Source organism: Antechinus flavipes, chromosome 2 (genome assembly GCF_016432865.1).
Source record: "Antechinus flavipes isolate AdamAnt ecotype Samford, QLD, Australia chromosome 2, AdamAnt_v2, whole genome shotgun sequence".
Classification (NCBI taxonomy): domain Eukaryota; kingdom Metazoa; phylum Chordata; class Mammalia; order Dasyuromorphia; family Dasyuridae; genus Antechinus; species Antechinus flavipes.
The window spans coordinates 299,261,090-299,273,120 of NC_067399.1; the positions used below are offsets into that span (position 1 = coordinate 299,261,090).

General features: G+C 36.3%; 1 protein-coding gene across 8 annotated transcripts in view; it reads left to right on the forward strand.

Annotated features, from left to right (window-relative positions):
• The window catches only part of FOXN3 (forkhead box N3), a 496,195-nt gene that overhangs the window by 347,199 nt on the left and 136,965 nt on the right, over nt 1–12,031 (forward strand). For all 8 annotated transcript variants that reach the window (XM_051977428.1, XM_051977426.1, XM_051977427.1 and 5 more), the window contains one exon: nt 7,765–7,829. In XM_051977428.1, coding sequence (XP_051833388.1) covers nt 7,765–7,829 — 65 coding nt within the window. The remainder of the gene's footprint in view (nt 1–7,764; nt 7,830–12,031) is intronic.

Consider the following 12,031-nt stretch of genomic DNA (forward strand, 5'->3'; position numbering starts at 1 on the left):
TGAGGAAACTGAGATAAATAGGGTGAAGTGACTTGTTCAGAGTTACATAGCTAGTGTCTACAGCCAGATTTGAACTCTGAAAGGTGAGTCATCCTAATTCTAAGTCCAGTGTTCTATCTACTGTGTCACCTAACTGCCCAAGTGTCATTTTAGGCAGGCTTGACTTTCTTTTTTTTTTACTCCCTGAGATAATTGGGGTTAATGACTTGCCCAAGGTCACACCGCTAGGAAATGTTAAATCTGAGATCAGATTTGAACTCAGGCCCTTCTGATTTCAGAGCTGGTGCTCTATCCACTGGGCCACCTAGCTGCTCCCCAGCTTGACTTTCAAGAAGATGGAAGTGATATTTTGAATTTGCTTGTCCTGGTCAGACCACATCTAGAGTATTATGTTTGGGTTTTTTTCAGTGCTACCTTGTAAGAAGGACATTGATTAGCTGGATAAAGTCCTGAGGGAAATTACCAGGAAAAGCTCAAGGACATTAAGATCATCTAAGGACTGGGGATTGGAGGAGAGAAGACTGAGTTATTCAACTATTTTGTGGAAGAAGGGATTAGAACTATTCTATTTGGCTTCATTCAATCAATAAACATTTTTTTAAGGGTTTCCTCTATTCCAGGTACTATGCTAAGCATTGGGGATTTAAAAAAAAAAAAAAGTAAAAGATATAGTCCCTGCTCTTGAATAGCTCATAATCTAATGGGAGATAACATGCAAACAGCTATATACATTAAAGATCTATATAGGAGAAACTGGAAATAATCAAAAGAAGGAAGCCATTGGGATTAAGAAGGATAAGTAGCTTCACAGAGTAGATGTGTGAGTAGTGGGGAGAATGGCAGATTAATTCATGGAAAGTTAGAATAGTGCCATGCTATGGTGGAATGGGAACATCATAGGATTATAAATTTTTATAACTGGAAGAAACTGTTAGAGATCTTTAAAGTTCAAGCCCTTCTTTTTGCCAATAAGAAAATTGAAACCCAAAGAAGTAAAGTGACATATTCATAGTCATTCAGCTAGTGTTATCCAATGTGAAATTTGAACCCAGGTCCTCTGTACTTCACCTCCTGTCATCACAATTGTATCTTCCCTCTAGCATGATGGTTTATTGATTCTATGTTCCTATCTCTAGTGTAGAAAGGATTCTTATTCAAATGTTGAATTATGTAGCCTCTACACTGCAACATCTTTGCTAAGAAAACCCAATCAAAATAATTAAACAACAACAAGATGGCATTAGTATTTCTAGCTCTCATATCACATGGGATGTGACTGGCATCAAAAGATTTGTAATTCAGAGGGACGGTCATCCTCTCAGTCCTGAAAGTGATCTTGGACTGTTACAATCTTAGAGCAAACCTCTTGTTTTGTATCTATTCTGTTTGTGCTCTGTGATTCTGTACTTCCTGATATAGTTCTTTTCAGGATAGTTGTCTTTTCATGTGTAGAGTGTGTTTTGAATTTCAAACCAGGAGCAGCTTTGATTTCTGCTCATCAGGCTATGATAGGAATGAACTGCCTTCTCCACTTTCTGTACGCCAACAACCATCCTACAATTTGGGAGAGAGGACTAGCAGGAGCTTCTTCCCTTTCCCTATCCCTACTTACTTCTTCTTTGGAGTCTCTTTGGCTAGAAGTGTTACCCACAAATAGACATGAATCTTTTTTTTTAATTTTATTATTTTTTTAATAACTTTTTATTGACAGAACCCATGCCAGGGTAATTTTTTACAGCATTATCCCTTGCACTCACTTCTGTTCCGATTTTTCCCCTCCCTCCCCCTACCCCTTCCCTCCCTCTACCCCCTCCCCCAGAAGGCAAGCAGTCCTTTATATGTTAAATAGGTTACAGTATATCCTAAATACAATATATGTGTGCAGAACCGAACAGTTCTCTTGTTGCACAGGGAGGATTGGATTCAGAAGGTATAAATAACCCGAGAAGAAAAACAGAAATGCAAGCAGTTTATATTCATTTCCCAGTGTTCTTTCTTTGAGTGTAGCTGCTTTTGTACATCCTTGATCAATTGAAACTGAATTAGCTCTCTTTATCAAAGAGATCCACTTCCATCAGAATACATCCTCAAACAGTATCGTTGTTGAGGTATATAATGATCTCCTGGTTCTGCTCATTTCACTTAGCATCAATTCATGTAAGTCTCGGCAGTCCTCTCTGTATTCATCCTGCTGGTTATTTCTTACAGAGCAATAATATTCCATAACATTCATAATACCACAATCTACCCAACCATTCTCCAATTGATGGGCATCCATTCATTTTCCAGTTTCTGGCCACTACAAAAAAGGGTGCCACAAACATTTTGGCATATGCAGGTCCCTTTCCCTTCTTTAGTATCTCTTTGGGGTATAAGCCCAGTAGAAACACTGCTGGATCAAAGGGTATGCACAGTTTGATAACTTTTTGAGCATAGTTCCAAATTGCTCTCCAGAATGGCTGGATGTGTTCACAATTCCACCAACAGTCTATCAGTGTCCCTGTTTTCCCACATCCCCTCCAACATTCTGCATTAATAGACATGAATCTTGAAAATTCTTGTATTTAACAAGAGTTTATCATCTCTCCTTTGATTCATGCTGGTAATCTCATATTAACAATATTAAAAACTTGGTTCTTTAGATCTCCATTCTTCTCCCAAGAAGGAAAAAAGGTGGGGTGGGGAGAAGATACCAAATACCTCATCTAAATTCTAAATCATATATATCTAGGACTTTAAAGATTATCTAGTCATAAATTAGTCAGAAAAGTAAACTAAGATCCAGAGAAGAAAAGTACTTTGCCCAATTACTAATTAATAACTGGATTGAATTTTGAATCCAAGTCCTCTGATTCCATGCCTTCTCTTTTTCAACTTGGCTACTTTTGGCTGTATAATACTACCACTTTTCTAATCACATAGTTTTGGCATTTCTGAGTTGTTATGTTGAGGGTCTTTTTATCAAAGAAAAGTATAATATTGTGGGTGATGATCTCATTCATCTGAACAGGCTTGGAAGCCAGTGGAGCTTTGTTCTGTTTGTAAATTATATAAGCTGTAGACCCTTCACCCCAAACAGTTCTCATGGGAATACTTTCCATTGTTTATAGAGATTTATTGAAAGAATGTGGATGGCTCCTTACTCAGGCTATTGTTCCCTATCTCTTCCTTTCCACTACTACCCAGGGTTGTATACCTTGTTGAGTGTGTGCTTCAGACCCACCCCCTCAAGTGAAACTACTCTCTGCTAGGTTTCCAATGATCTCTTGACTGCTAAATTTAAGTTATATGTGAAAAGTTCTTTGCAAACCTGAAAGTTCACTGTAAATATTGAATATTATTATTGTTGAAATTCTGTGGTCTTTTCTTAGTCCTCTGTTTGATTTTTCTTCCATGTTTGGCATTGCAAATTATTTTCTTAGGGAAAGCCTTCTCCCTTAGTCTCTGTGATATCTTCTCTTAGTTTTCCTTCTGTTAAATAATTCTGTCTCTTTTGCTCAATCATATCTTTTTTCCCTACTTACTAAGTGTGGGTATCCCCCAAGATCCTGTCCTTGATCTTCTCTCTATTTTCTTAATGACCTTATCATTTGCTATCAGTATAATTGTCATCTCCCAGCTGATGATTCCCAAATCTGTACCCCAAGATCTTGAATATCCACATAAAATTTTTTGGCATTCCCTATGTACCAGAGAAGAAATCTGAATTACCATGGTATTAAAACATAAAATATGTTGATATTATATAATACCATACATATATTTTATGCATTTTTGAATTTCTAAACTTTTTTATCTGCTGGCTTTTGTGTATCATCTGCAGTTTCCACAAAACTTTTTAAAAATTTCCATTTAACTTATGCTCTCATGATATATTGAAACTATAATGGGGAAAATCACATTGTGGAGGGGATAACTGTATAAATTTAGAGCCCTGATCTCTCCTAAATTCCAGTCTGATATTACCAGTTGCATGTTAGGTATCTCTTCTGGGTATCCAATAGTCTTCACAAATTAACACATCCAATATTAAACTCATATTTTCCACCAAAATCATTTATCTTCTAAATTTCCCTATTTTTGCTGCCTTTACTTTGGATTCTTATTTAATTCTTCCCTTGTTCTTGCCCTCTACCCTCTGGTCAAATCAGTGACTATATGTTTTTATTTCTATCTCTACTATGTCTCATCTATATCTCTCCTTTATGTCCTTCTCTCCATTCATACAATCTCCATCATAGATCAGGCCATCATCACCTGTTTCCATTCCTTCCTGTTTCCCATCCATTTGGAATTGAAATGCTTCAATTGGATTCTCTGACCTGTGGGTTTTCCTTGGGTTACATATTTATTTCATATCAATCCCTTTATATATTTATTCCAGTCAGAGTGATTTGATAGCTTCCTTCAGTGCTTAGCTTATATACTACCTCCTGTGTGACCTCTTGTTTTGAATCCTTAAACCCCAGTTTTTAGTACTTTCTCTTTGAAACTAGTTTGAAAAAACAATATATTTACAAATATGCATATTATTTGTACTTACTCAGTAAAATGTAAGCCACCTGAGGTCAAGAACTGTTTTAGTTGTACCTTAGTACTTTCTACCATCTAGCACAGAAACTGACATATATAATACATGTTTGTTGAATTGAATTAACGCTTTGGGGCAAGTTTATCTCTCCTATTGATGAAGTAGCTTACATTGTATACCTGATAGATGACTTTTTTTTTTTTAACATGAAGAGGTAGTACCCCCAAATTACAAGGAATTAAGAGTTACCAGAATTGTATATATAAAACAAAACAGAAAAATGACTTTTTTTATTTTTTAAAAGACTTGCTTGCTTTGTCTCATTAAGGCTTAGAAGTTCAGTGGCCAATCCTAATACTCAAAAGTACTGAAACTTTAATCTGCTCCCTTTTTCTAACCTGAGCTGTTCTGCCTTGCCCCTCCATAGGCAACCTGGTATCCCTCTGCTCCCCAGGCTTCATTATAATAGTGTCAAACTTTGTATAGACACTCAGTTGGTTTTAGCCCAACTATGGCTCAAAACCCAAAAATTCAGCGATCCTCCAACTTCTGTTGGCATATTCTGCTGTGCTTGGCACCTGGGCTGCTATACCTGGCACAGCAATGGCTTCTAAAAAATAGTGGCATCCTTAAATAATTTCTGCTGTACGCATTCTTACTTGTATCTGAATTACTCAGAAATTCTCTTGATGTTTACAAATTAATAAAATCTAAAACTAAAACTTATTGATTTGTCCTCTTTTCTTCTCCAGGATGTAGAAAGAATCCTGCACATAGTAGGGACTTACTACTTAACTGAAGTACCTATGCTAACTCGTTAAACATGTTGTGAACAAAGAAATGAATGAACAGAATTTGCCTTCTTTCTTTATCTTTTCTGTCCCTCTGGTGCCACTTCCTTTTTGGAAAAATCAGAATAAAGCAGCATTCTGAATGGTCTAATAGGGAAGTGAGGTGATCTTTCTATATTCTGAGGAAATTTGAGGTGATAATTCAATTAACACCTCAGTTAACCAATTAATACCCTAATTAACTTAGAGACAGCAATGTTTAAGAAAACACATGCAGCTCAAATGATAGTCATAAATCATGAGAAGCAATGTTGATAGTAGAGAAATGACTATTTACAATTTTTTTTTAGAAGTTGTTTGTAGCAAAAAAAGAAGAAGAAAAAGAAAAAGAAGACGGTTTGTAAAACTACCAATTATCTAGAACCGTAGTTAAACATCAAAGAAGAATTCACTAAGCTTCTACTGCCAGCCATTGTGATAAGTGTTAGGGATCCAAAGAAAGACAACAACTTGCTCCTTGCTGTTAAGGATTTCACAGTCTGTTGGGGGAGAGAATATAGAAACAACTACAAACAAACAAGATATAGACAGGATAAATTGGGGGTAGTCTCTACAGGAAGGCGCTTAGATTAAGAAAGGACTGGTAAAAGACTTCTTGCAGATGGGTAAGATTTGGCTGAGATAATTTAAATAATTTAAAGCAATTTTATGCCTTTTAATTTTTTTTCTTTGAACTTTAGGTGCTTGGAGAACTGGAGTCAGGTAGAAAAGAAATGTGTTTACTGATTCCCAGCCCTAAGCCATAAGAGCCACAGTAGGTCCATCTGTTGTCAGCACAATGCTTGGCCCCCTTCTTTGGCTTGCAGGCCTGTTTGTGGAGAGAAGGAAGCAGTAAAGGCAGAGAAGGCAGTAAAAGCACTGCGCAGTATTTCGATGTGATTTTTATCTGCACTGCAGTGTACCAATAGTGGAAACAATGCTTCATTGAAAGTCAGGTCACATGGCTCCAGTTCTTATTACTTGTGTGATGTTGGACAAGTGACTTTGCTCACTCTTTCCCCATCTTCTACAGGAATTCTTTTTGAACCTGTTAATTATAGTGCCTTCCTTCTTTTATTTATTTCATGATTTATCTTCTCTATAGCTTGTTTGCACATAGTTGTTTTGTTGTCTCTCCCATTAGATTGTGACCTCCTTGAGGGCAGACAATGTCTTTTGCCTTTCTTTGTATCCCTGGTGCTTAAAACAATGACTGACATATAGTTAGTGTTTCATAAATATTTATTGTCTAGCTAATAGTAAAATAAGAATCTATTTTATACTATCTTTCTAATTCTCTAAAATATGACAAAAACTGGCATTGTTTTCATTTCATCTGGTTTTTTAAAAATATGCTCCTTATTTTAAAAATTCATATTGAGACAGGTTTTGTTTGCTGGAATGTTTTATATAATTTTAACATTTTAACATCTTAACATTTTAACAACAGGATTTTTTTGTATATTAAGTACCCCTTTAACTCTGAGCATATACTTCTATGACCTTTCATGGATTTAATGTAGGAGGGTTAAAATGGAAGAGTTCTTTGGTATTTAGTTAAAACACATAAGGAAAATGGGGATCATGTCCAAGCTCAGCAACATAGTAAGTAGCAGACCTGAGACTCAGGTCTTCTGATACCCAGGCCAGCAAGTCTGTTCCCCCATGTTAGGTCAGGAAGTTCTCAGTGAGGAAACTTCCTTTATCCATACAGGTCAGCTACTGAGCTTATGGTTGTGAGTGCTTATAATACTCAGGGATTGAGTGACTTGAATCTCAGTCTTCCTGACTCAGACACCATCAATTCCATCCAATATATTTCATTTCATTACTTATTTTAAAACAAGGCAAATTTTCAACTATTAAAAGTGGCTGGAGCTTCTATAAAATCTTTCTTCTGAAAGTATGGCTGTATGCACATCTTTTAAATTATGTGAAGAAGATAGTACTTTAATGAATAAAATTGACAAGGTATACTGTCCCAAAAGTCTTGGTTATATTAATAATATTATTAAATAATATAAACCATTAAAGATTGGGACTGCACTAAGACTTATGGGACAACCCATAGAAGAGGCTGGAAAAAATCCATGAAACCCCCAAAATTCAATAGTTGACATAAAAGGAAAAATAGATTTAAAGAAAGTAGTAATAAGGCTCCACGAGTGTAAAATATTGTAATTCAGAGAAAGGGGCAAGAGACTACACACAAACCCAAAACTGAGGTTAGTAAATGGCAGAAGTTAGTTTTAATGAGAGATGGGTGTACTACTTAGGGTAATAATGCAGAGTTTTGAAAGACTTCTTGTGCTTCTTTAGGATTTTTGTGTGCAAGTAGCAGTGTTAGTAAGTGACTGAGTGCAAATGAAATGGACTTGATGCTCATTTCTTATTCTTTTTTAGCACATCAGGTCCACCTATCTGGCCGGGAAGCACCTTTTTCAAGAGAAATGGAGCCCTTCTGCAAGGTAGGTCCCCAGCTATCATTTGTTTTACCCATCATGTTCTTTAATTGTAGCAAAGATGAGTTATTTTCATAGTTCACAATGAATGTCCTCATTCTGGAAAATGAGGAATTCTGAGGGTTGGATTGATTTGTTTCCTTCTATTTGTTTCCCCCCTCTAGATTCTTGGAAATGGTGAATTACTAGTTTGAGATGATAGAAATACATGTCTCCATTTTGTCATTTCTTGGGCTGGTGCCTTGCTAGCTATAAGTTCCAGCTGTGTTTGGCATTCTTGGTCAAATTGGGATTATGTGGTCTTCATGGTATGATAGCAGCAGAAATGAGATTGATAAAGTCGGCTCCTTTAAGAAGGCCCCTCTTTTTCCTTATTTTGTGTGTTTGCTATTTAGCAAGCTGTGTTGGCATTTAGGTCTTCTTGGTATAGTTTAACAATGTTTGGTTTATCCTTAGACTTGGCAAAGTTAATTTTGAAAAGGTAAACTGTTTGCTTTAATTGTTCCCCCCTTTTTCTAGAATATGGAACCTCATTCTTCAGCTGTTTTTCCCCAGAGCCTTGCTCACTTCTTCAGGGAATATAAACTGCCTTTACCATCTGTTTAAAGGAAACTAAACTGTATGGGTAAATATTACCTACAGCCCAAATGGAATAAGTTGGAGAGCATTACTCCATATTTAGGGTCATCTGTACCATTTGTGTGGACAGTTGGGAGTTGGTTTTGTACCAAGAATAAACTTGGTCTTCTTTCTAACAGCTCTTCATTGGTCGGGATTCAGAATTGTGCATCTATCAAAAATGAATGACTTTTCTTCTGCCAGAATTTTTGATTGATAGCTCTTCTGAGTAGAAGATGAAGAATTTGAGTTGTCATACTTTTGAGTTGCTTTTCCCTAAAATGTGTAGACTTAACACCAGCTTTCTGTGTGGGGAAGGTAATAGAAAGACTTCCAGAAATACATTTTACCTTAAGATTCAAGTAGCTCACACAGTATGTGCAATTGAATGACCTTGTTGTTGTGCTATAGGCTGAATAATTTGGTGTTTGCATTATCAGGAGACTATGAAATCAGTGAACTTTGGAGTTCCTTTGCTTTTCTTCTCTATACCAGCTGGCTTTCGGCAGGTAGGTTCCATTAACACTAATCTTAATTACCATATTATGTCTCCAAAATGTTGGCAGGAGAAGGAAAGCCTTTGTTAATAGCTTATAGGTAGAATTCTATCTGCAATCAGTGAACACAATTTTTTTAAGGTCTATGTTTTATACAGCCAATCTAAATAGAAAACAATAAGAAATAAGCTTTAGTCTTTCTTGTTAATTTCAAGGGATTATTAAAAGTTTTACTCCAATATTTGATTCTTCTGATGAAAGTAATTTTCATAGAATTTCTAGAATGGTCAATCCTCAAGGATCATTTTGTCCTATATCTAGTGGATGGATTTTTATTAACTTGGGTTTTTATTAATATTTAATTCATTAAGAGGATAGCCTGGCAAAGTAGATGAGGTTCTGAATTTGGAAGTTCGGAGTTCAAACCCCCTCTGACAGCTATCATGTGACCATGAGCAAATTACTTACCCTCTCAGTACTTCAGGCAGATATGCAGTGATACCTATGGTTTCATATGTGATAAAATCATAGCTCCAGACCATTCACATTTCTTCTTTAGATGTCATTGCTCTAAACATCATCAAATTTTATTTTGATTGTCATCCAGGCTGTTGACCTTCCCTTGAAGGTCTGTTCTATGAAATCCTATCATCATGATGATATAGTTTTTCCCCTAAACACCTAGCTCCCCTTCCTTTTTTTTTGTCTCTTTCCATCCTCTTAGCCGTGGAGAAGCAAATCTCTTTAGTTACTCATTGAATTTAAAGTCATTAAATGAATACAGTGTGGTATAAAACCCTTAGTTTTAACAAAAGACTTGGGTTCAAATAATTTCTGTGCCCCTCCCCAACCTTGTGACCTTGGACTTCTTCGTACAATGAAGAAGATGGGGTAGATAGAGCTAGAGTTGGAAAGGCCTTGGAAGCTATTTTGGCTAACACCCTCATTTATCTGACGAGGAAACAGAAATCCAGGCAGGTTAAGCAATCTGTGTAAGGCCATGCAGAGGAATTAAGCATCAGAGGCCCTGGACATGAACCAGTTCTCTGACTTAAGGACTTTTATTTCAGCCCTAAATGCTGTAGGCATCATCCTTTTTTGGGGGAGGAGGGAGTTACATTTGAAAATTGGACAGATTTTGGGTGGGGTTAGTAGGTTAAAATCAGGGGATACTTGTTAACTTTAATTTATGTAATATTCATTTCACATAATGCTTTAAAAGATAGTCTCTTTACAATAGTCTTATGATGATAATATCACTACCCATATATTATAAATGAAGACTTGAGAAAAGGAAACATAGAAGTGTTGGAATTGTGCCAATAGTAAATTCAGGAAGTGGGAAATTCTCCAATCTCTGTCTTTCTCTTTTCACTTCCTACCAAGAAGTTTCATGACAAATTCAGTATTATATAAACAATATATATATATTTTAAATCAAGTAAACCCAAGTTGAATTCAAGTTGTATGGGAATTGAATAAGAGAGTGCACCAAAGGATAGTAATTATTTTAGTTTAAGATAAAAAAGACTTGTGATAGTAGCAAAAATATGAATAGAGTGCAAATGTTTTCCATCTGTCTTTGGAAGAAAAGAAGGAAAGAGGTTTTGATCTGCACCTTGAGAAATTTTAGTTAGACATAAGGAAGAATTTTCTGACAGTGATGTGCTTGTTATTAAACATCTGCAATTGTTACCTGAGAAATTAAAGAACCTTCTTGATGAGGGAATAAATGTTTAAAAACAAGATAAATTCTCATTTACTCATGAATTAATGAACAAAAAAGTTCTAATTAAAGGCTTGCTTATTGTACAAAGAACTATGCGAAGTTCTGGGGATACAAATAGAAAAGCAGGGCAATTCACAGCTCTGAGGAAGTCACTTTCTAATAAGGGGAACTAACTTGTAGAAGAGGGTTCAGGTCCAGGGCAAATTGAAAGGCCCAGTCATTCTTCAGGTGCTATAGAAGAACAAATCGTAAAGCCCAGTGGTTCAGATGACAACTTTGACTGCAGTATAAAAAGGACAAAAGACTACAGTTGTCGTGAGTCATATCCAATTTTTATATTAAATTATTTTTGCAGTGCCTAGGAATTTAAATGATAAGAACCAGAAAGTTCTTCAAGTAGCTATCTAGAAGTGGATAGGAAGAGGAACAATGCCAGCTGTGTCTCCACTGGAGCTGGTCCTCTGGACAATAGAAGAGGAGAATGGGGAGAAGGAGGTTGGAGAGGAATAAGGGGACAGTCGGAGACAGTTGTCTGGGGGACTGCTGCTTCTTGGGACTCTTGTGCACCAATCTTGGGTGACATCCTCCATTAGTACCAATTGGAGGAGGGAGGCTAGTGATATGTCTCTTCCTCGTTTTTCACGCTACTTCCTGTGCTCAAGTGTTCATTGAAGGAGGATTTGGTAATATATCCAATTCAACCTCATTTGTTTTTCATATTTGTTAGATAGTTTTTTTTTTTCCTAGTGAGGTGTATTTGAATGGAAAAGTGACAGAAGAAAAGACCGAAAAGGAAGGAGTAAAGGAATGAGGAAAAGAGAGTCAATTGAGCATCTTCATTTCATGAAGTAGTTGAATCAGCTTTCAGTGAAAATTGATGTTCAGGACAATGCCCCTAATGTACTACGAGATGCTGAGTCATCAAGGAAAGATTAAGTTATATCCTGTATGTGGTACTTACCAAAGTAGAAAACTGTAATAATATGGTTGAAGTATTAACCCTAAGTGAACCTGAGTATCACATGTCGTGAATATTTTGGTCAATCTGGGTTTTTTTTGGTACATCCAAATAAAGCACAGTACATAATAGTAACAGACCTTCCTAACAAAATAAAGTATATCGTGTTTTATGAATCCTGGACTTTTTGTTTCTTTGTTTGTTTGCTGAGGCAATTGGGGTTAAGTGATTTGCCCAGGGTCACACAGCTAGGAAGTGTTAAGTGTCTGAAGCCAGATTTGAACTTACCTGACTTCAGGGCTGGTGCTCTATCCACTGCTCCACCTAGCTGCCCCTGGACTTTTTTTTTTCCAATTTTTATTTTGTTAATTAAAACATTAAACTGAAATCTAACAAAGATGCCTGG